At 40.5% G+C, this 26,374-nt stretch overlaps 1 protein-coding gene across 1 annotated transcript in view; it reads left to right on the top strand.

Annotated features, from left to right (window-relative positions):
- The window catches only part of LOC129861849 (forkhead box protein P2-like), a 55,954-nt gene extending 53,733 nt beyond the window's left edge, over positions 1-2,221 (top strand). Inside the window, exon 18 of the mRNA XM_055932988.1 lies at positions 1,197-2,221. Within this exon, the coding sequence (XP_055788963.1) occupies positions 1,197-1,350 (154 nt within the window). The 3' untranslated portion in view covers positions 1,351-2,221. The remainder of the gene's footprint in view (positions 1-1,196) is intronic.
- The last annotated feature ends 24,153 nt before the right edge of the window (positions 2,222-26,374 follow it).

The raw sequence follows: 26,374 nt of genomic DNA, 5'->3' as shown, positions 1-26,374 counted from the left end.
TTTATGTTGCCCCGGTCAAGCACACCTGATTCAACTTGTCAACTAATTATCAAGCCCTCAATCAGTTGAATCAGGTGAGTTTGTCTGGAGCTATAATACAAATGTGTGCTGTTGGGCGTACTCAACGATTGGAGTTGGGAAACATTGAGTAGAGTAAGATGATTAAAAGCCACCTGAAGATTTACATGATTTAGATTTGTCTTAAATGTGGAGTAATTTGTAGAAATCAAATGTCACATGAACATATTCAAATGCCCAGTACTTGTGAACATAGATCAGGGGTGGCCAACCCTCTTGGAGAGTTACCACTAGGCAGGATTGTCTATGGTCCTATTTTAAAGGGATAGCCTATTTCACCCAAATGAATTACATATTTACATGTTTGTTTCTTATGAACAAGGAAAGACTGCAATCCATCATATGTTTAGCCACTGCCAACAACCGTTAATTAGTTAGCATTTTCTAACCAAAAACCAATGTAATTATTATTATTTATTTTTTAACTAATCAAGTCAGTTAAGAACAAATTCTTATTTACAATGACGGCCTACCCCGGCCAAACCCTAACCCGGACGACGCTGGGCCAATTGTGCGCCACCATATTTAATGTCCCCCAGTTAGCATACTCTAAATTTCATGGCCAAATAATCTGAAAGTAACTTCAAACAAAGTGGTACAATTTTTAGTGTGTATTCAACTTTTAAATAATCCTGAATACACCCGACTTGTGATTTTTAACGTGTTTATTCCACCCTGGTCAAGGGCCTAAGCAATGTGAAAATATGTAGAATTGGAGGAAATTAGCTTAATTTTCCGACTCGACTCTCCCCCCCGACTATGACATTCACAGTAGGAAATATCACTCCACGCTATCTTCGAAAGGTGACAGCCCTGCACCCACATCAAACCACACCCCCAAGGCAACTCTTGTTTGCCTTCAATCATGGCCGCTAGCATTTCTTAATGAGCATTGATGAAAAACAAGGCCAAATCAGGAAGTAAGTGTCAGTGGGACGCAACCCGTCTGCCTATGGAGACTAGGTGTGATGTGATCTTTTTCCCTGACCGCACTATAACTTTCCCAGTTTGGACAATAAATATATTGATTGACGGACATTGTTTGGTTGGTTGATTGGTTGATTGATTGAGAAGAACTAAGTCTTCTTGATAATGTAATGTATTTCTTTTAATCGCAGGCCCCTCGTTGTCAAGGAAGAGGAGACACCACCAGTGATTAAGAATTTGGAGGATAAAGAATGTCTGCTGCAATTGCTGACAACAGCTAATCCCAGTTCAGAGATGCAGCAGGACATGGAGCAAAAGGAGGGACATCAATCAGATCTGGAATAACAATGGGAACCTCAATGATTGAATATGGCTACAACTCAACACCCTGACTCTGACACCAACGCCTTCTAACTCTGAAACTGTCCTAATATGGACACCGTAATCTGGAATGGACTCCACCCTACGGTCAGAAACCTTACCGACTGGCCTTTGTTGCCCAACTCTATTTTATTGTTAATAAGACTTACATTCCATGACTGTGAGAACTCTCAACTTCCAGTGTGTCCAGTTTGCATTTGTTTCTCTAACTGGACAAAATATCCTTTATAATCACTTAATGTAATAATGGCTCACAGATTATGGTCATTTGTTTACAATATTACGAGATGTGTCAAACTATTGTATTGTAGTGATTTTTTATTCATGATTGTCTTCTCTGTCAAAGTTGCTTTTTGCAGAACTGTAAAGATATTATTGTAACATAAACATGCACCCAAGGAGTACATCAAAACAATATATTGAATATGATTGCTTCTCTTGAAATCTTTAGCCCACAACACAAAAAAACATGCAAACCAAACATAATAGAATCTGAATGAGCAGCACCGATTTGACCAGGGCCGTGTTCTTTGGGCACGCAACAGAAAACGTTTTAAAGCGTATTGCAATGGAAAGTGTAAATGAGACTTTCTTATTGGACATGCCCAGGTATTCTCTCCCTGTTTCAGTCCATTTTCTTCCATTTGGTGCCTAATGAGCACAACCCAGATGCAAATATGTGATTCACAGAGATACGTAAGCTTGTTTAATGTTTAATCGTTGTTTTGTCTTTTACTTGCTTCTAAAAGTAAGATGTAAATGTGACAAGTATGTCCTTATCTCTACTTCTGTTTGGCTCATGCAGTATAGTAGTTACACAAATGCAAAAACACCGTTTTTTTACTACACTACAACAATAAATGAATGTGAATTACAGTGTGTGTTTGAACAGTGGGGAACCGTAATGGCCTTCTATGCAAAACAAATTTTCGTTTTTATTTCATTTTAGTCTTTTCGATCATTTAAAATATATTCTGATTTCTTCACTTCAGTTTGTGTTGGGAAAAAACTGAAGAGAAAAAAAATATCCAAATCAGGATTTTTCTTTGGTGACCTTTGGGGAGAAAAATCGAGCTAGCTATGTCAGCCACTGGCTAGGTCCTCAGAAGGTAGACCAGGGATGAGGAACTTTGATGGTGGTGGGGGCCACAAAAAAATCTAAACTCATCATGAGGGGCCGCAGTTGCTCACGGTTCTGTGTACCCATATCCCCAAAATGTTACGATTTAGAGTTAATTTTGTGCAATCTAAACATTTTGCAAAGGGGTGTAAAGAAAATGTTGCAGTTTTAAAGCAATTTTGCTACAATTCTGACCTGTTTCAGGAAACTAGGCGTATGTCGCAGGTCACTTCTTCACAGGAGAGCCATTTGAACGTAAACTTTTTTGGGCAGAAATGCCGTCTCGAACATGTGAACTTTCATGTGCCTTAATAACAAACGTGTATGCCATCTGTAAATACAAATAAAATTGTAAAATTACAAGCCTAGTTGGTTTAGCCACCCACAGAAAGACAGCAACCTTCCCGCTAGCCATGATTGGCTAAGATAATGAGTGGGCATGACATGCCGAGAGATGAGTTTGGATTGGTCTGCCATATAGCACGCCTTTGTCTATTTGAGCTAGTCAGTATATGTAGGTAATCCTGTCTAACGCAGCTTTTTTTTTTTGTGTAAGTGTTGCTCTCCACTTTCTGAAATCAGTGGATTTCAGGTATGATAGCTAAGGAGATAGAGAAAAAAAAGCTGTCTCTAGATTACATCTTCAAACTAAGGGCAACAATGGCATCCTTGACATGAGACATCGATAGTCTAGCTAGCTACATTTTCAGATAATACACAATTTGACAGAAAGTGGTTTAGTTTCAAGTTAAAGTGTACTGTTAGCTACTTTTATCCAATGTAAAAAAACACAACTTCAAATTTTGCTACATAAGACCCATTTTTTCATGGGTCGGAGAGAATATTTTGCAATTTTATAGCTTATTTCATGCAACTACTCATTTGTGACAGAACGTCTCAAATCGGTCTTAATATAGCAAAATGTGAAATTGTGTTGTTGTTTCTTTACATAGGATGAAAGTAGAGACTCGCTAGAAAATGGTATATCATATGCTACAGTAATTCTGCTTTGAAAGTTGATGAACTTGAAACTCACTTTGAGAAAATGGCCTTTGAATGTTTTGGTACTACTACTATTGGAGAGTCCTTCTTTGTCTACTCCCATTCAGCATTGTTCACATCCTCTTAAGCTTTAGCCCCACCAATATCTTTAAAGGTTGATCCGAGCGTTCTGTACTAACAACAGCAGTCAAGCACCCAATATAACGTGCTAGCTACTTCCAGACACACATGAGAGAACAGCTGACTGAACATTACTCGCCCAAGCAGAGCTGGTTAGGCTGTTATGTTATCCAGGGCGTTGGTGACTGAAACTGTGCTGTCAGATTGTCCGTTCATAAATTCAGAGCGTTCCGCTCTCGGAGCATTCAGAGTGCACACTGGACGCTCTGGCCGATGAGTAGGGTTGATCCGAACGCTCTGACCTCAGTCAAGCACCCAAGCTAACTGGCTAACATTGGCTTGCTACTTCCAGACACAACTGAGAGTACACCCCACTCTGACCATTTTACTCTCCCTAGCAGAGCTGGTTAGGCTGTTTTCATGTTATCTAGAGCATTGGTGTCTAACTGTGCTGCTGGCAACAATTTAATTACGTTTTTTTGCCTGTTTACGGACACTGGCCATATTAAAACGGGTGTTGAGCGTTCATAAATCCATCAGTTATTCTGCGCTCTGGCACACTCAGACAAGAGTAGATGGCCAGACTGAATTTACAATCGCACCCAAAATAGTTACTTGCCTGGTGAAGTCTTTTGTTAACTTCTACTTGCACACAATCCCGGATCCGGGAGCACCCCCATCAGTAAAAAAGCTGACTAGCATAGCCTAGCATAGCGTCACAAGTAAATCTAAATATCATGAAATCACAAGTCCAAGACACCAGATGAAAGATACACATCTTGTGAATCCAGCCATCATTTCTGATTTTTGAAATGTTTTACAGGGAAGACACAATATGTAAATCTATTAGCTAACCACGATAGCAAAAGACACAACTTTTTTTTCCCACCATTTTTTTCCTGCATAGGTAGCTATTACAATTTCGACCAAATAAAGATATAAATAGCCACTAACCAAGAAACAACTTCATCAGATGACAGTCTGATAACATATTTATTGTATAGCATATGTTTTGTTAGAAAAATGTGCATATTTCAGGTATAAATCATAGTTTACCATTGCAGCCACCATCACAACTCTCACCAAAGCAACTAGAATAACTACAGATGTGTATCTTTCATCTGGTGTCTTGGACTTGTGATTTAATGATATTTAGATGCTAGTATTTACTTGTGACGCTATGCTAGGCTATGCTAGTCAGCTTTTTTACTGATGGGGGTGCTCCCGGATCCGGGATTGTGACCAAGTAGAAGTTAAGATAGCTGGCCGCTAAACTAACTTAGCAATCTAAAAAAGGTTACCCTGACATGGACTAATTTACTGACTATCAGTGACTGACAAACTAAAAATAGCTGATATATTATCAAATTTCAAAATTGCACCTTGTTTATTCTACTATTTTGACAACAGTAAGTTGAGACCCCGACTGAGGTCCTAATTTTTTTAAATCAAATTTGGCACAAACTAAATCGTGTGACACAAAATGTGGCTAGAAGTTTGCAAATGTTTGCCACTAGTGGATCTGCCGAAAACCTTAGGCAACAATAATATTTATTGCCACTAGTGGAAAACAGGCCGTGTCAATATTAACAGTTAATGCAGTTTTTTTATTCTAATCATGGAGTTCTGATCATGGAATTCCGAACTCATCACGCATCTACACCTACATTTAAATGTGTATACCGTGTCTGGATTCCCTTTCCCCACTATATTTAAATGCCAGTATGCATTCTGCAAACAGTGGAATAGGCAAAATATGATAATAACACAAGAACTTGATGGCTGTAGCTAACAACTGTCGGTAACTAACCTCAATATCTATCCATCAAGATAGCTAGCAAAGCAAAAGGGGTTTCAAATGGGTTCGCATAACTCAATATTAGCTAGCTGGCTATCATTTACGAGGCCAATAAACAAGTTCTTCACACGTTATAACGGAAAGGTGCCTCTTACTCCAAAAACACACTTTTTCTGGAGACTTGTGGGCGAACTGCTGATAAAGAAACCAGACCGCAATGGATGGTTGTCATTCTTCATAAATTCGCTTGTCAGTTATTTACTGTACATAACATCAAACAGATCATAAACAAGGTTATAATTAAAGTCAAAATCATGGCATGTATCCAATAGATCATGGTGAAAACAGGAAGGTGTTAGCTGAACAAATTCGTATAGGAGGTATAGTGCAGAAACAGAATATTCATCTATGATAAAAAGTTGTGGTTTTATTTGCATTGTCATCACCAGCTTTCTTGAACAATGACATTTTTTTTTATTTCACCTTTATTTAACCAGGTAGGCTAGTTGAGAACAAGTTCTCATTTGCAACTGCGACCTGGCCAAGATAAAGCATAGCAGTGTGAACAGACAACAACACAGAGTTACACATGGAGTAAACAATAAACAAGTCAATAACCTAGTAGGGGAAAAAAAGAAAAAAAAGAGAATCTATATACAATGTGTGCAAAAGGCATGAGGAGGTAGGCAATAAATAGGCCATAGGAGCGAATAATTACAATTTAGCAGATTAACACTGGGGTGATAAATCATCAGATGATCATGTGCAAATAGAGATACTGGTGTGCAAAAGAGCAGAAAAGTCAATAAATGAAAACAGTATGGGGATGAGGTAGGTAAATTGGGTGGGCTATATACCGATGGACTATGTACAGCTGCAGCGATCGGTTAGCTGCTCAGATAGCAGATGTTTAAAGTTGTTGAGGGAGATAAAAGTCTCCAACTTCAGAGATTTTTGCAATTCATTCCAGTCGCAGGCAGCAGAGAACTGGAAGGAAAGGCGGCCAAATGAGGTTTTGGCTTTAGGGATGATCAGTGAGATACACCTGCTGGAGCGCGTACTATGGGTGGGTGTTGCCATCGTGATCAGTGAACTGAGATAAGGTGGCGCTTTACCTAGCATAGCCTTGTAGATGACCTGGAGCCAGTGGGTCTGACGACGAACATGCAGCGAGGGCCAGCCGACTAGAGCATACAGGTCGCAGTGGTGGGTGGTATAAGGTGCTTTAGTAACAAAACGGATGGCACTGTGATAAACTGCATCCAGTTTGCTGAGTAGAGTATTGGAAGCTATTTTGTAGATGACATCGCCGAAGTCGAGGATCGGTAGGATAGTCAGTTTTACTAGGGTAAGTTTGGCGACGTGAGTGAAGGAGGCTTTGTTGCGAAATAGAAAGCCGACTCTCGATTTGATTTTGGATTGGAGATGTTTGATATGAGTCTGGAAGGAGAGTTTGCAGTCTAGCCAGACACCTAGGTACTTATAGATGTCCACATATTCTAGGTCGGAACCATCCAGGGTGGTGATGCTAGTCGGGCGTGCGGGTGCAGGCAGCGACTGGTTGAAAAGCATGCATTTGGTTTTACTAGCGTTTAAGAGCAGTTGGAGGCCACGGAAGGAGTGTTGTATGGCATTGAAGCTCGTTTGGAGGTTAGATAGCACAGTGTCCAAGGAAGGGCCAGAAGTATACAGAATGGTGTCGTCTGCGTAGAGGTGGATCAGGGAATCGCCCGCAGCAAGAGCAACATCATTGATATATACAGAGAAAAGAGTCGGCCCGAGAATTGAACCCTGTGGTACCCCCATAGAGACTGCCAGAGGACCGGACAACATGCCCTCTGATTTGACACACTGAACTCTGTCTGCGAAGTAGTTGGTGAACCAGGCAAGGCAGCCATTAGAAAAACCGAGGCTACTGAGTCTGCATTACAACACTCTTCAAAAAATAGGTGCCATCTAGAACCTAAAAAGTTTCTTTGGCTAACCCCATAGGATAACCCAGGCAGAACCGTTTGGGTTCCAGGTAGAACCCTTTTGGGTTCCATGTAGATCCCTTTCCACAGAAAGTTCTACATGGAACCCAAAAGGGTTTTTACCTGGTATCAAAAAGGGTTCTGCCTGGGATCAAAAATGGTTCTCCTATGGGGACAGCCAATTAACCCTTTTAGAGTGTATACACAACTGTAATCCCATCCCCTGACAGGAAAAGTGGAAGAGTTGCAGTATTGCACAATTATTGCATCGACACAATTACACTTAGCTCCTCACCAAAAACTTGTTTGGTGGAATCCTAAAATCTACCCGAGAATAGATCTTTAGGAATCTCCAGGTGGTGACCACGGCCCCTACACAAATGTGTATTCAAATAGTCATCCAGTCAAAGCACAGATAGACATGGCCCCTACCAATTTACAATTCCTACTAATTCCTTATAGGGCATGGTTTAACCACTACACTCTGAGAATAATTATAGGACAGGAGCAATGTTCTGCCAGGAAATGGTGTGGGTGAGAAGTCGGCAGGTGGTGGTTAAAAGTGTTGGGACAAAAACGTAAAGGTCTCTGGTTTGAATCCCTGAGCCGACCTTGGTGTAAAAAATCTGTTGATGTGCTCTTGAGCAAGGCACTTAACCATAGCCGCAGGATGATGTATGGAGGTTTTGAAAAAATGTCACTTCAGTGTTTTGGTACACCTATAGTCACCTACATGTACAGATTACTTCAACTAGCCTGTATCCCTGCACACTGACTTGGTACCGATGCCCCCTGTATATAGCCTCGTTATTGTTATTCTTATTGGGTTACTTTTTATTTTAGCCTACTTGGTAAATATTTTATTCTTCTTGAACTGCACTGTTGGTTAAGGGCTTGTAAGTAAGCATTTCACGGTAAAGTCTACACTTGTTGTATTCGGCGCAGGTGGCAAATAAAGCTGGATTTGATTTGATTTGTATAGCACACTATTACTTCTACAGCTAATATAAGGACAGGACATTAGACAGGAGTAGAAACTAACGTGGGCATTGTTTAATGCGTTCCACAGGACCAAAAAAATCCAAGCATTGCAATGTACGTAAAAAGGGGGGTGTTAGAGGTGCCATAAAGGGACAAACTAGAATATCAATACACAACATATTCCTCCCCCTTTACTTTTGATACCTCGTAAGGAACAAGTAAATATTCACTGTTTTTCATATTATTTTCTTTTCAACATAACTGTTCTCTTTATGTAAATAAAGGAACTTTTCAGAATAACCTTTTCTGACCTAAGGAAAGAGGGTAGACTGCCTCATTTCCCAGACTTAACCCTGTGGTGTATTCTGCCCCAAAGTTGGAGGTTATTCTGAACTAAATATTAATCCTTTCATCTTTCAGGGGTCGTCTTTCTCTTGCAGGGTAATGACGACGTACAGGTGAGTCTACAGTCCCTTTGTCTCTGAGTCTGAGTGGTGATGGTGTATGCCCAGAATGGGGTGTAACAGTACCCTGAGTAGGCACTCTGGCTGTTTCAGGTGAGTCAAGTGCACTTTCCACATTTGTAGGTTGCTGCTGTGGATGTTCAGGTGATGGTTCGTAGTCATGGTAGATCTCCAGTAGCTGATCTTGGTTTGTCACTTGACATGAGTCATCTCTGAGGTTGGTTCCTGGCAACATTTGATCCACATGTCTCCTCCAGATTATGTTCTCCGGTGTGTGAACTGTGTAGGACACAGGTCCTGTTTGTGCGACCACTGTTGCTGGTACTCACTTTGAACTTTTGTAGTAGCTCCGAGCAAGAACTCTCTCTCCAGCTCTGAAGCTTCTGTCTTTTGTCGTAGTGGCGCTAGCTGAGGCATGTTAGCTAATAGGTCCATCGGCCAATTTCTCGTGCCACTATTTCTATTTTGCCAATCGGCCTGGGCCCCTTTTACCACACAAAGCCCTGCTTATCCATCAAGACTGGACTACTGACGTAATCTGACCGAGAGTTTTTTTCCCAACAAGCCCCTTCGTCGCGACGTCCCCTGAATGTCCATCTGCTAGCCTGCTAGCCGCGGCCAACTAGCTGTCTAGGGCATATTGGAATGTTAGCTGAATAGATCCATTTGCCAATTGGACTGGACCCCTCTGCTACACAGAACCCTACTAATCCATCCGCACGAGGAGGCTAAAACAGACTTTCCTCTGTCGCGACGTCCCTCTAAGGCCCTTTCTGCTAGCCCTGGCCTGCTAGCTGTCTGAATCGCCGTGTCTCCAGCCAGCCCAACCATTCACTGGACCCTTATGATCACTCGGCTATGCATGCCTCTCACTAATGTCAATATGCCTTGTCCATTACTGTTCTGGTTAGTGATTATTGTTTTATTTCACTGTAGAGCCTATAGCCCTGCTCAATATGCCTTAACCAACCATTTTAGTTCCACCTCCCACATATGCGATGACATCACCTGGTTTAAATGTTTCTAGAGACAATATCTCTCATCATCACTCAGTGCCTAGGTCTACCTCCAATGTACTCACATCCTACTATACCTTTGTCTGTACATTCATTATGCCTTGAATCTATTCTATCGCGCCCAGAAACCTGCTTCTTTTACTCTGTTCCGAACATACTAGACGACCAGTTCTTATAGCCTTTAGCCGTACCCTTATCCTATTCCTCCTCTGTTCCTCTGGTAATGTAGAGTTTAATCCAGGACCTGCAGTGCCTAGCTCTACTCCTATTCCTCAGGTTCTCTCATTTGTTGACTTCTGTAACCATAAAAGCCTTGGTTTCATGCATGTTAACATTAGAAGCCTCCTCCCTAAGTTTGTTTTATTCACTGCTTTAGCACACTCTGCCAACCCGGATGTCTGAACCGTGTCTGAGTCCTGGCTTAGGAAGACCACCAAAAACCCTGAAATTTTCATCCCTAACTATAACATTTTCCGCCAAGATAGAACTGCCAAAGGGGGCGGAGTTGCAATCTACTGCAGAGATAGCCTACAGAGTTCTGTCTTACTATCCAGGTCTGTACCCAAAAAATTCGTGCCTCAACTTTTAAAAATAGACCTTTCCAGAAACAAGTCTCTCACCGTTGTCGCTTGCTATAGGCCACCCTCTGCCCCCAGCTGTGCTCTGGTCTCCATATGTGAATTGATTGCCCCCCATCTATCTTCAGAGCTCGTGCTGCTAGGTGACCTAAACCGGAACATGCTTAACACCCCGGCCGTCCTACAATCTAAGCTTGATGTCCTCAATCGCACACAAATTATCAATGAACCTATCAGGTACAACCCCGAATCCGTAAACATGGGCACCCTCATAGATATCATCCTAACCAACCTGCACTCCAAATACACCTCTGCTGTTTTAAACCAAGATCTCAGCGATCACTGCCTCATTGCCTGCATCCGTAATGGGTCTGCGGTCAAACGTAATGGGTCTGCGGTCAAACGACCACCCCTCATCACTGTCAAACGCTCCCTAAAACACTTCGGCGAGCAGTATCCTGGAATGATATTGGCCTCATCACGTCAGTAGAGGATGCCTGGTTATTCTTTAAAAGTGCCTTCCTCACCATCTTAAATAAGCATGCTCCATTCAAAAATGTTTTAACCAGGAACAGATATAGCCCTTGGTTCAGTCCAGACCTGACTGCCCTTGACCAGCACAAAAACATCCTGTGGCGTGCTGCATTAGCATCAAATAGCCCCCTGTGATATGCATCTTTTCAGGGAAGTTAGGAACCAATATACACAGGCAGTTAGGAAAGCTAAGGTTAGCTTTTTCAAACAGAAATTTGCATCCTGTAGCACAAACTCAAAAATGTTCTGGGACACTGTAAAGTCCATGGAGAATAAGAGCACCTCCTCCCAGCTGCCCACTGCATAGGGTAGGAAAGGGTAGGAAACACTGTCACCACCGATAAATCCACTATAATTGAGAATTTCAATAAGCTTTTTTCCACGGCTGGCCATGCTTTCCACTTGGCTACCCCTACCCCGGTCAACTGCCCGGCACCCCCCACAGCAACTCGCCCAAGACTCCCCATTTTTTCTTCACCCAAATCCAGATAGCTGATGTTCTGAAAGAGCTGCAAAATCTGGACCCCTAAAAATCAGCCGGGCTAGACAATCTGGACCCTCTCTTTCTAAAATGATCTGCCGAAATTGTTGCAACCCCTATTACTAGCCTGTTCAACCCCTCTTTCGTATCGTCTGAGATCCCCAAAGATTGGAAAGCTGCCGCGATCATCCCCCTCTACAAAGGGGGAGACACACTAGACCCAAACTGCTACAGACCTATATCTAACCTACCCTGCCTTTCTAAGGTCTTCGAAAGCCAAGTTAAACAGATTACTGACCATTTCAAATCCCACCATATCGTCTCCACTATGCAATCTGGTTTCAAAGTTGGTCATGGATGCACCTCAGCCACGCTCAAGGTCCTAAACGATATCATAACCGCCATCATTAAGAGACATTACTGTGCCGCCGTATTCATCAACCTGGCCAAGGCTTTTGACTCCGTCAATTACCACATTCTTATCGGCAGACTAAACAGCCTTGGTTTCTCAAATGACTGCCTCGCCTGGTTCACCAACTACTTCCCTGATAGGGTTCAGTGTGTCAAATCGGAAGGCCTGTTGTCTGGACCTTTGGCAGTCTCTATGGGGGTGCCACAGGGTTCAGTTCTCGGCCCGACTCTCTTATCTTTTTACATCAATGATGTCATTCTTGCTGCTGGTGATTCTCTGATCCACCTCTACGCAGATGACACCATTCTGTATACACCATTCTGTATACCATTCTGTATACAGGCCCTTCTTTGGACACTGTGTTAACTAACCTCCAGACGAGCTTCAATGCCATACAACTCTCCTTCCGTGGCCTCCAACTGCTTTTAAATGCAAGTAAAACTAAATGCATGCTCTTCAACCGATCGCTGCCTGCACCTCCCCGCCTATCCAGCATCACTACTCTGGACGGTTCTGACTTAAAATATGTGGACAACTATAAATACCTAGGTGTCTGGTTAGACTGTAAACTCTCCTTCCAGACTCAGACTCACACTCCAATCCAAAATTATATCTAGAAGCGGCTTCCTATTTTGCAACAAAGCATCCTTCACTCATGCTGCCAAACATGCCCTCGTAAAACTGACCATCCTATCGATCCTCGGCGATGTAATTTACAAAATAGATCATATTAATAGAAATAATAACAGCACAATATTATAAACTCATGCTCATATTTAGAAAGTCCTAGCAAGGCTATAGGCATGTTAGCCCAGCCTGCTCATTTCAGTGGATCTATTTAAGAGAAAACTACCGATATATATCGCAAGACCAGTTCTTTATGTCGATTACATGCAAGACATATGTCATGTAGTCCTCATTATATCCTTTTTTATTCCGACAAAGTAAGGAGGAAGAAGGAGCATAGATTCTAACGATTGTCAGAGAGGTGTGGCACAGCAGACCTTTTACCACGGGTATGACAAAGCATTTATTTTTTACTGCTCTAATTACATTGGTGACCAGTTTATAATAGCAATAAGGCACCTTAGGGGTTTGTGGTATATTGCCAACACACCACGGCCAAGGCCCGTATCCAGGCACTTCGCGTTGTGTCACGTTTAAGAACAGCCCCTCGGGCCTCACTGTTTAAATATGTAATATACAGTACCAGTCAAAAGTTTGGACACACCTACTCATTCAAGGGTTTTTCTTTATTTTTACTATTTTCGACATTGTAGAATAATAGTGAAGACTTCAAAACTATGAAATAACACATATGGAATCATGTAGGAAGCAAAAAAGTGTTAAACAAATCAAACTATATTTTATATTTGAGATTCTTCAAAGTAGCCACCCTTTGACTTGATGACAGCTTTGCACACCCTTGGAATTCTCTCAACCAGCTTCACGAGGAATGCTTTTCCAACAGTCTTGAAGGAGTTCCCACATATACTGAGCACTTGTTGGCTGCTTTTCCTTCACTCTGTGGTCCCACTCATCCCAAACCATCTCAACTGGGTTGAGGTCGGGTGATTGTGGAGCCCAGGTCATCTGATGCAGCACTCCATCACTCTCCTTCTTGGTCAAATAGACCTTACACAGCCTGGAGGTGTGTTGGGTCATTGTCCTGTTGAAAAACAAATGATAGTCCCAATAAGCGCAACCCAGATGGGATGGAGTATTGCTGCAGAATGCTGTGGGAGCCATGCTGGTTAAGTATGCCTTGAATTCTAAATAAATCACTGACAATGTCACCAAGCAACCCCCACACCTCACCCCTCACACCTCCATGCTTCATGGTGGGAACCACACAGATCATCAGGTCACCTACTCTGCGTCTCACAAAGACACGGTGGTTGGAACCAAAACTCTCAAATTTGGACTCATCAGACCAAAGGACAGATTTCCACTGGTCTAATATCCATTTCTCATATTTCTTGGTCAAAACAAGTCTCTTCTTCGTATTGGTGTCCTTTAGTAGTGGTTTCTTTGCTGCAATTTCACCATGAAGGCCTGAATCACACAGTCTCCTCTGAACAGTTGATCATGAGATGTGTCTGTTACTTGAACTCTGTGAAGCATTTATTTGGGCTGCAATTTCAAATAAAATATTTGGGCTGGTAACTAATGAACTTATCCTCTGCTGCGGGGTTAACTCTGGGTCTTCCTTTCCTCTGGCCGTCCTCATGAGAGCCAGTATCATTATAGCGCTTGATATCTTGAAATTTTCCGGATTGACTGGCCTTCATGTCTAAAGTAATGATGGACTGTCATTTCGCTTTGCTTAGTTGAGCTGTTCTTGCCATAATATGGGCATGGTCTTTTACCAAATAGGGCTATCTTCTGCATACCACCCCTACAACTAATTGGCTGAAACGCATTAAGGAGGAAAGAAATTCCACATATTACTTTTAACAAGGCACACCTTTCAATTGAAATGCAATATTTGGGCACCCGTAAAGTAGCTATCTAGCTATATAAACCATGATTTGTTTAACACTTTTTTGGCTACTACATGATTCCATATGTGTTATTTCATAGTTTGATATCTTCAGTAAGCACACAGCCAATACAACGCAGGAGTGGCTTCGGGACAAGTCTCAATGTCCTTGAGTGGCCCGGCCAGAGGCCGGACTTGAACCCGATTGAACATCTCTGGAGAGACCTGAAATTAGCTGTCCAGCGATGCTCCCCATCCAACCTGGCAGAGCTTGAGAGGATCTGCAGAGAAGAATGGGAGAAAGCAGTTGTGCCAAGCTTGTAGCGTAATATCCAAGAAAACTCAAGGCTGTAATTGCTGCCAAAGGTGCTTCAACAAAGTACTGAGTAAAGGGTCTGAATACTAATGTAAATATGATATTTCAGTTTGTATCTTTTTGTCAAATTTGCTAACATTTCTAAAAACCTGTTTTTGCTTAGTCATTCTGGGGTGTAAATTGATGAGGGGAAAAAACGATGTAATCAATTTTAGAATAAGGCTGTAACGTAACAAAATGTGGAAAAAGTCAAGGGGTCTGAATACTTTCCGAATGCACTGTATTTTTGGTCATGTGGTGTATCTCCACAAAACACCCTTTTATAATTTCCATGTGCCATATATATGTTTCAACTGTGCTGTGATGTTTCACATAAATTATGAACCTTTCTAATCGCATTACATCTACAGATTGTAAGTTAAAGATAAATGTTTTTACTCAAAGTATTATTACATTGTTGATTGATTGACTGAGTCTTTCCGAATCTCCCAACAGTGCTATTTGTTGGGTCATTTTAGATAAATGTTAATTTTTCAACCATTCCTGAACCTGTGACCAGTAAAAACCACATAGTGGCAATACCACAATGAGTGATTTACGATTCTGTCTCTTCGTAGAAAAATCTGCAGAGCTGAGATGATTCTTTGCTCCATATACATAATTATCTATGTGGCAGGAATTTTGTATAACTTGAGTCGTCAGCATACACTTTTTTGTTTTTAAGCCCTGGATTTCTAGCCCCTCTATATTGTTGTTGAATGTGGTTTTAATAGCTTACATTTCGATGGCCATAATAAAAACATATGCTGATAGTGACCTTTTTGTTTTACTCCTTTTGTCAGTTTAATACTTTCTGAGAAGTGTTCATTAAGTAATAGTGAAAGCAAACCTTCTTGCTGAGTACCTGATAGTTTAAAATTGTTATAGGAGTGGTTAAGAGTGGTTAACTATTACATGCTAATAGTGGATCTTTGAAAAACAGGTTTTATATACCTCAACTGGTATGCCATTAATTTTGCTTCCTCTTTCAAAATATAATTTGGTGCATCATGGATGACTCCGTCATTTGAATCAAGTTTCTGTGAATTATTATTGGTAGCATTTCTATGTTTAAGATTCACCCTTTTCCACTCATTTATTTTTAGAATATATTATACTTGATCGTTCCCGAATAAGTTCCTCTAACTTATTCTGTGTACAGTTTTTATTGCTATCCATCTGTACTGTCATTTCCCCTCTTTATTTTGTTAATATGAACTATTTTGATCTAAATTGTTTGTTTTAATTTAAAAACATTATTTGAACCTTTATTTCACTAGGTGAGTATTGAATTGCATGACCTCTGAAGGCACATTTAAAAGTGTCCCACATACAATAAGGGGATCTGCTCTACCCACACACAGTATGTCACGCAGGACAAAGTCATTTATAAAATCCTTCGTCTTGGTTAAAAACAGTTTGTCACTCAGTAGCCTTTTATTACATGAATAAATATCCTCGCCCATGTGGAAATTCTGTAAGAGTGATGTGGATGCCAATTATTTGATGGTCTGACCGCATTCTGTCCCCTATCAAAACGTGTTTTACTTTTGGGGCCAGCACGAAGGAGTACAAGAAAGTAATCAATGTACTGTATATATCACTAGGTCTGGATTTCTAAGCTTCCATATATCCACTAGTTCTAATTTGTCCGTGAAATTCATAATTTCATCTGGGTGATAGTTTCTAGTGTGACTTCCTTTTTAAATCTATATTATTATAATCTCCCACCATAATAGTCATTTGTTGCTTGTGAGCTCGATAGATTAGTATATATATTTTCGAAGCAGTGTGGATCATCATTATTTTGGATCATAGAGATTAATTAGCCAAATCTGTTTATGGTCCAATAGCATATTTAAAAGGATCCACCTTCCTTGCGGATGTTTGGACAGTTTGCCCATTCGGATCAAAATTGTTTTTGAGTTTCTTTGCCCATGACAGAAATATATTTCTTTGTCCCAGGCCTTTTCCCACTCAACCTCATCTGTAATTGCAGGGTGAGTTTCCTGTAAACAAGACATGTTATATTCCTTCTCTTTTACCCAAGTAAAGACTGATTGTCTTTTTATAATCTGCTAAACCATTACAATTATAACTACTTTAGCTATACTTATTTCACCACTTACCATAATGAGTTTAAATTATGCTTACCGTAATATATGCCTGTAATCTTACTACTGACAAGTACCATGATGATCAAGCTGGTAGACACCCTGAATGTATCCATACTTACCAATACTACCAGAATCAATGTCTGACATCTATCCATGTAGCTGTACCTTAATATATGCACTACTAAGCATACTGTAGCTGTAAATTAGTAACCCTCCAGAGCCGTCAGAGCCTACCCCTTCCCAAATGGGGGTGTTGTCCCTGATACTATCATACCACCCACGTACCCGTAACATGCCTTTAGCATTCTAAAGCACACCTTCAACCATCAATTGGCGTGGCCCGAGTAAGAAATTGGGACTGTTCCAAAAAGCTTTTTCAATGCTACCACCCCTCAAACGTAAGCCCATGGCCTGAAAGCCTATGGCATGACCATGAGGAGTATCATTTTTTGGAATTAGCTACAAAACATCACAAAACAAATGGATTTTTTTATTTTTTTTTAATAGATAAATCAATTAGATAGTACTGAGGACAACAAGATGACAGCAAAAAGTGGAAAATAATACTAATGACAATAACTAATTGTATCAATAGTGATAATCATACTAACAATACTAGCCATTAAAGAAAGTACAACAGTACTCACCTTCCCAATATTCAACAACATCCAATTATGGTTTTCACCAATTACAGCAATTTCAATAATAATAATAGCAATAATGATAACAAACATATCACCATTACTGCTGTTGGATCAATTCCGATACTGACAATGACAATAACCATCATAGACACCAAGATCCTACCAATTATTCCATTGTGATCTTTGGCAATTAGTAATAATAACAATATTTATAATAATGATACAAATATTGGTATTAATCATAAACACTATCATATTAATAGCTACAAAAACAGTAATACATTGTAAAAATAATATAATAATAATAACAACAACCCAATCATCATAGGATTTTTTTGTTGTTGCAAAAACAGTCATGTGCAAATATCCATATACAGCGGCTCATTATCGGCTCACTTTGCAAGTTGTCAATTGTCAAATTCAACAAAAGAAAGGCATGTCGGGCCATTTTGTTCAGCTCATTAGATCCGTTTGCAAAAATGTTTCTAAGTTCAGTCAAACATTAGGCTCACTTATTCCCATTCCTACAATCACAATAGAAGAAAGGAATTTGGTAACTTCTTTAGATCAGAATTTCAGTAAAACAAGATTTGTTTATTTTTAAACAAGAACAGTTCTTAAATTACTCACACATTTCCAATTTGGCAGAACATAAATATAAATTAAAAAGTCCACGTGTTATCCTTCTTATATTCTAGCATTACAAATATAATTTGAAGAACCTGCAATAATTGATGATGGGAACCGGATTTACACATCACAAAACCCTTGAAAAGAATACAATCCTACTTTTCTAATTGCACTTGACCCTAAAGGACAAATAGCACTGTATGCAGATCTGGTAATTATAGTAATTGTTATATACAGTACCATTCAAAAGTTTGGACACAGCTACTCATTCAAGGGTTTTTCTTTATTTTTTACTATTCTACACATTGTAGAATAATAATGAAGACATCAAGACTATGAAATCATGTAGTAATCAAAAAAGTGTTAAACAAATCAAAATATAAAGTTGAGATTTAGCCACCCTTTCTCAACATCAACTGTTCAGAGGAGAATGCGTGAATCAGGCCTTCATGGTCACATTGCTGCAAAGAAACCACTACTAAAGGACACCAATAATAAGAGACTTGCTTGAGCCAAGAAACACCAGCAATGGACATTTAGACTGGTGGAAATCTGTCCTTTGGTCTGATGAGTCCAAATTTGAGATTTTTTGTTGCAACTGTCATGTGATCTCCTCATGCGTGGTTTCCACCGTGAAGCATGGAGGAGGTGTGATGACACGGTCTGTGATTCATTAAGAATTCAAGACACACTTAACCAGCATGGCTACCACAGCATTCTGCAACGATACACATTCCCATCTGGTTTGCGCTTAGTGGGACAATCATTTGTGTTTCAACAGGACAATGACCCAAAACACACCTCCAGGCTGTTTAAGGGCAATTTGACCAAGGAGACTGCATCAGATGACCTGGCCTCCACAATCACCCTACCTCAACCCAATTGAGATGGTTTGGGATGAGTTGGACCGCAGAGTGAAGAAAAAGCAGCCAACAAGTGCTCAGCATATGTGGGAACTCCTTCAAGACTGAAAAGCATTCCTCATGAATCTGGTTGAGAGAATGCCAAAAGTGTGCAAAGCTGTCATCAAGGCAAAGGTTGGCTACTTTGAAGAATATCAAATATATTTAGATTTGTTTAACACTTTTTTTGGTTCCTACATGATTCCATATGTGATATTTCATAGTTTGGATGTCTTCACTATTATTGTTCAATGTAGGAAATAGTAGAAATAAAGAAAAACCCTTCAATGAGTAGGTGTGTTCAAACCCTTGACTGGTACTGTATCTTTCGCCTTTATTTTTTCCATCTTTTCATTCCTTTATCAAGAATGTATACTTATCTATAGCCGTGGTTACCCCTTGCATTAATATGTGGTTGTCGTCATCCGATCAAGATGATCCGATTACTATCTAATCGAGATTTGTTTTGTCTACACATGGTAATAAACAAGGTAATAGACACCTCTTATAAATACCTACAGACATATGTTACTTAATCTCCAGTAACAGCATTTTCGGGAATAGTACTTTCTCATCTCCACATACATGAGAGCGTTATACCATCAAACTCCACTGATGAGACATGTTATCCTTATCTCTAACGAGACATGTGATCCTCTGAGACATGTTATCCTCATTACTAAGGAGACATGTTATCCTCAGACAGTGGTCACCAACCTTTTCTGAGTCAAGATCCCTTTCTGAGTCAAAATGCATGCCGAGATCTACCGCTCTTATTTTTTATTAACATGACTTAAAAAAATGTACGCCTATGCAACATTAACCAATTAAAAACAGTACTGTAGCAATGAGGTTTGTGCAGTAAGCTATAGGCCCAATACATTATCATCGCATCCTGGCTTTGCTTGAATTTACCTTCCAATGCATTGTTGTTCGGGAATTAAAAATATATATATATTTAAACATTTGAGGTAGGCTATATGATCACACCGGTAATAGATCCGTTGTTGTATTACTCGTGAGGCACAGCTGAGTGAGCATACATTTAAATAATTAGCTTTTTAATTTTACTGGGCTGATGGTGCCTTCATCTGATGGTCAGTCTCAGAGGAGGGAGAGAGCAGCAGAGGAGGGTCCGTCTCTCAATATCTCTCCGCTCCCACTTTCCTCCACTGACACTGACCAAAAAAGGGACACTGTCTTCCAGCTGATGGTGAAACTCAAGTCACACCGCATTATTTCTGCCTCACGCACAAATTCACATTGCTACTCCTATGAACAGAGAAAGTGAAATATTCCTTGATATTAAAAAAGACCCAAGCAGCTAATAATAACAACGCAAGCCTATAAAACTTTCCTGCTCATTCATTACTGCTGCACTGCTTGTTGTAGCGCTGAGTGGAAATAGGAAGAACGGGCATTTTATGTCTTATAAAAGCGTTGAATACTGTAATAAATACTGTATACTGTAATAATAAGTGTTGACAGTACTGAGTAAGAACTTAAACATGAACTCACTCATAAAAACAGCAGCTCTTTGCTGTATTCGTTGACAGTCTCTCTCTAGTCATGGTTTTAAACGATTTGAAATCTCACAGTATCAATTTTGCCGTAGCTTTATTTAATTGCCTGCTACGCTACTGCAGACTCCGTCATCTGAGCAATCTGATTGGCCTGCTGTAGCATAGTGCACTTGATTTCCTCTCTAGGACCACCGGGAAGGCAGAGTTTGTACCTTCAGACACATGAAATGGCAACAGTGTGCCTACCCGGCGCGCAGGGCAGCTGAATTGGCTGCATCTACCACCAACAGCCCGAGACCAAAAAAATTAAAAATAGGAACACAAGGCTTTATCGTTGGGTTTTTTACAGAAATGTTTGGCGATCAACTAGAAATGGTAGACCTTTCTATAGTTACATCCTATGTACTATATGTATTTTGTTGATGCTACTTTCTATACATATTTGTATTTATTATGGATCCCCATTAGCTGCTGCCATTAGCTGCTCAATTTTCAGTATGTTTGCCAATCGGTTGTACAGCCAGATCTCTTTTGCCTCATCCCTCACAACCATACAGTAATTTTCTTAATGGATGCATGCTTATTAGTAACTGGGATAAGCAATTTCATAAATGTGTCAAGTGTAGCATCTGGTTGTTCGTCATTACACTCCACGGAGCAAAACATATTCTTCACCTCAACAACATAGGAATCATTACAAACATTATTGTATGACCTATTAGTACACAATATTAGGCCCAGCCTTTGGAACTTTGGTTTTCCTTGAAATGGCTGTGATCACTACATCCAATGGATTTGGATACTGCTTTCAAAAAATGTCTGCAGCATTAGCAAAGATATGATCAATACATGTTGATGATTTTATTCCTGTACTGTTTGTAACTACCCTGGTAGGTTGATTGATAACCTGAATCAGGTTGCAGGCTCTAGTTACAGTTTGAAGCTTTTTTTCCCCCCAATGGCCAGCCTGATGAAAGCCAGTCAATATATTTTTTTAAAGTACACCTCTCTATTGATATCACATACATTATCAAGCATTTCACACGTTATCCAGATACTGACTGTTGTCTATCGAAGCTTCCCACCAGAACCCTGTGCTCAATAACACCACGTGCTAGTAGTCTTAGACTACGATGGCCGGTGGTGGACGGAACCCCTAGATAACAGAACCGTAGATAACGGCATAGCTCGCAAAACTCAGCTCCCACAGAACTGGAAAACTCAGCTCATACAGAACTGGTTGGGGTATTTATTCAGACCTCTTTCACATCGGAGCTAGTTCCCCCTACAGCTCTCATTCACTCAGTACTTAATAGCTGAATTTCAATCTGATTATTATCCTAATTTCAAATTGGCTTAATATCCAAACTTCTCTTAAGACCTACAGACAATTGTCAGTGGGGCCTCTCCTTCCCTCACTCCAACCTTCTCGTAAGACTAGCCTAGTGGTTCTCAGACCAACTGTCAGCGGGGCTTTCCAATTAAATTGACTTACTGAAATTCATAAGACATGTTCCTCAGAGGTTTGCTGATCAGGTATCTTCCCCCGGGCAGCAGAAATATCTCATTTACATAAGTATTCACACCCCTGAGTCAAAAATTTGTAGAAGCACCTTTGGCAAGAGATGCATATCTGTATTCCCAGTCATGTGAAATTCATAGATTAGGGCCTAATACATTTTTTTCAATTGACTGATTTCCTTATGTGAACTGTAACTCAGTAAATCTTAGAAATTGTTGTATGTTGCTTTCTATGTTTTCGTTCAGTATTTCGATTGGACTGAGGCATCCGACCACAGTGCCAGTAGCTACTGGTTTCTAATGAAGACATTATCTTAATTCTGGAGGAATTGTAGAGGTGTCATTGTCCATAATTACTCAAATAAAATTGTATTTGTCACATACACGTTTAGCAGATGTTATTGCGGATGTAGCGAAATGCTATATGCGTCTTCAACTACATCCAGAGGTGGTCAGGAAGATCTATCACAATCACATCTTTTGATTTTTGCCCACATTTGTCGACAGGTGTAGACAATCAGAATGTGGACAAGATCAGGACAACAGTTAGAACCAGGTATAAAGGGGGCTTTAATGACCAAAAGGGTTGTGTGCAAGTTGGGCATATGAGACCTATGCATTAGGCCAAAGTGGTACTATAATGCATTGGATCATTGGTGAGACAAATTGAGGGGGACAAGTGAAACAAACAAGAGTGTTTATTTTCTTGTATATGGTCACCAAGCTCTAAGTTAAATGTCATCACTGTTATTTGTCATTGGCAGAAAGCAGAATTAAGATGTGTTGTGGGTAAAAAGGATGCTTTGATTCAATATTTTTGCTCTAACGTGCCTTTAAATGAGCCTCTTTCTGCTAGCCTGGGACAGCTTGACAGTGTTGTCTTTTGGTTTGACTTTGTTGTATTTTTGGCTATTTACACCTGCCTCTTGGCTGTCATCATTTGCAAAGAGCTTAAAGGAGCCGACATCGATCTTCAAGTTTTAGCATTTTCAAAAGACCCCTTGATGTTTAGGAATTTATCTCCCCAAAATCACACACAGGATAAATATTACATTTATTGCTGCATCTTGTCAGCCTTTTGCGTTGACGCAAGGCGTCCTTTCATGTTTTAAGTGCTTTATCTGACACATGAAAAGGAATTAAAAACTGAGCTGACACGTTCGACATTGCTACATCCCATAGCTGTTAAGGATTGTGAAGGTAGGAGTCAAAGCATGTGTCGTATATGGAGAGAACCCAGACAGAACCACAGTGAAGGGAGCCTTTTCTTTCTACTGGGGTACATTGGGGTCAGAATCATTACAATATTTTAATTGCTAATTTGCCCCAACATGATTTAATCTGCATTACAAGATGCATATTTCTTGATGTTCAGGTGATCCCACAACAGTTAGAACATTCCAGTGGCTGATGTTCGTGGGAGGTAAGTAACATTATTCACAATAACTTTCCACAAAGTCACACTGTATGTTTGATTGATAGTATTTATCCTCCATTTTACCCATATTGAATACAAATATTGACATATACACTACATGACCAAAAGTATGTGGACGCCTGCTCGTCGAATATCTCATTCCAAAATCATGGGCATTAATATGGAATTGGTCCCCCTTTGCTGCTATAACAGCCTCCACTCTTCTGGGAATGCTTTCCACTAGATGTTGGAACATCGCTGCGGGGACTTCCATTCAGACACGAGAATTAGTGAGGTCGTGCACTGATGTTGGTCAATTAGGCCTGGCTCGCAGTTGGCATTCCAATTCATCCCAAAGGTGTTCGATGGGGTTGAGTTCAGGGCTCTGTGCAGGCCAAGTTTTTCCACACCGATCTCGACAAACCATTTCTGTATGGACCTCACTTTGTGCACGGTGGCATTGTCAATTCGGACAGGTCTCCTGGCATCCGCCAAATCCAGATTTGTCCGTGGAACTGCCAGATGGTGAAGCGTGATTCATCACTCAAGAGAACGCTTGACATTGCGCATGGTGATCTTAGGCTTGTGTGTGGCTGCTCGGCCATGAATAGCCATTTCATGAAGCACCCGACAAACAGTTATTGTGCTGACGTTGCTTCCAGAGGCAGTTTGGAACTAGGTAGTGAGGGTTGCAACTGAGGACAGACGATTTTTACACGCTACTTACTTCAGCACTCGGCAGTCCCATTCTGTGAGCCTACCACTTCGCGGCTGAGCCATTGCCACTCCTAGACATTTCCACTTCACAATAACAGCACTTACAGTTGACCAGGGCAGCTATAGCAGGGCAGAAATGTGATAAACTGACTTGTTGTAAAAGGTGGCATCCTACGATGGTGCCACCTTTAAAGTCATTGAGCTCTGTAAGGCCATTTTACTGCCAATGTTTGTCTATGGCGATTGTATGGCTGTGTGCACAATTTTATACACCTGTCAGCAATGGGTATGGCTGAAATAGCCAAATCCACTAATTTGAAGGGGTGTCCACAAACTTTTGATGATGTAGTGTATATCAAGTGACCTTAACAAATGGCAGAGAACATTAATGAGAGTGAATTTCCTTGTTGAGATACATAAACTGACTCAAAAGTTGTAGATATTGGGAAGCCCTGTCATGTACCCCACCAGTAGGTCTGTGTCACTGTAATGACCAATGTCTCTGTGATTTTTATTTATTTTATTTTATTTCACCTTTATTTAACCAGGTAGGCAAATTGAGAACACGTATGTGTATGTGTAACAAGCAAAGCAGTTCGACACATACAACAACACATAGTTACACATGGAGTCAAACAAACATACAGTCAATAATACAGTGAAAAATAAGTCTATATACAATGTGAGCAAGTGAGGTGATGCGGACATATAGACCATTTTCTTTGTTAATTTGTCCTCTGACTCAATTACCTATAGCAAATGACTCATAGTTTAGTACATTGGCTGTAAGTTCGCTTTAGCTGTAGAGTTAAATCTCCACTACCCACACGTTGACCAGTGTCACTACTGATAGATTCTGACCATTTAAGTTTTTTTTGATCTGTCCTCTTAAAATTAAGTGAAGTCATAGTGAATTGGTTGAACTGGGTGTTTGATTGTACGTAGCTAGCTACTAACTAGTTCCAAGCCTACATTATGTCACGTGAGAAAGGCGGAAATTGAGGTTCACTACTAACTAACTCTTGTGGCAGAGCTCACAACATTCCAGACAGAACTCCAGACACTCGGTGGGCTCGCAGCAGGACTCGAACAGGATCTGGTGGCAGTGGGCGTGGCCTCACATGGGTGCCTACTGGAGGGCGGCACAGCAGCGGGAACAGCAGTGGAAGCAGGAGGAGCAGAAGGTGTGGAGGCAGGAGGAGCAGACCTCCAACAGTCCCAGGATCAGTGTGGAGCACTGGCAGGACAGACAGGCCAGTACCAGGGGCAGGCAGCAGCCTACAGGCAGGCAGTGAAGGAGAGAGAGAATGGGAGGCAGAGAGAAAAGGCTTGGATTTAGTGACATACAGTACATCCAGTGGGATAGCCAAAGTAGATCAGGTCAGATTGAGTGCATACAAATCTACAATATAATCTAAAGTAGAATCCAATGTAGAACAGGTCATATTCTGTGTTCATAAAAAACTACAATAGAATCATTTGAAATCCACCGACATGCATAATTGTCAGTACTGGGGTTAACAACTGCATTATTCCCAATTAATATGATATTGTATTAACAATATATATGCCATCCAAAACTTAAAAGAGATGTTACCCGGAGTGTGATTGTGTTTACATAAACTCAGTGCTTGATTACAGTCCACGGGGAGAAAAAAGAAAAGTGCACTGGTAATGAGCCACTGGTGCTGTCATGCAATAATTCCTACAAAATTTAAACTAAGTACACATGAAATTGCATATATTAACCTCTGTAATTATCATAATAGTGTGTCCGTTTTTGGCCAATCCACTGTATTGTTAGTGTATTGCTGTTTTATCCCTACAAGGAGCAGGTAGAGAGCGGGATTATGCTAATTAAGGCATTTTATACTGTTTACTCAAGTGAATAAATGAAATGTTAAGATAATAGATTCCCCCTGGGAGAGGGAGTTCAGCTCGTCACTGCTTTACACACACGCACGCACACAGTTATGGTAAGTTATGGTAATGATGCTTATGAACATGAAAGGGGCTCATGTATGAGGCTACAGTTTTGATTTAGTACATAACAGACTTGTTAGTACATAACTCTATAAAAACAACAACATGAACACAGTGGTAAACAAGACCTTGACTACAACAGACTTTTTCCTAGTTATGTAAGAATTATCGTTTCAAATGATTCGTGTGCATCTGGCATCTTCATTGTGGCACAGGGA

Source organism: Salvelinus fontinalis, chromosome 9 (assembly GCF_029448725.1).
Source record: "Salvelinus fontinalis isolate EN_2023a chromosome 9, ASM2944872v1, whole genome shotgun sequence".
In the NCBI taxonomy this organism is placed as follows: Eukaryota; Metazoa; Chordata; class Actinopteri; order Salmoniformes; family Salmonidae; genus Salvelinus; species Salvelinus fontinalis.
The sequence above is the reverse complement of the archived record's forward strand: the minus strand, read 5'-3'. Positions and strand labels throughout refer to the sequence as shown.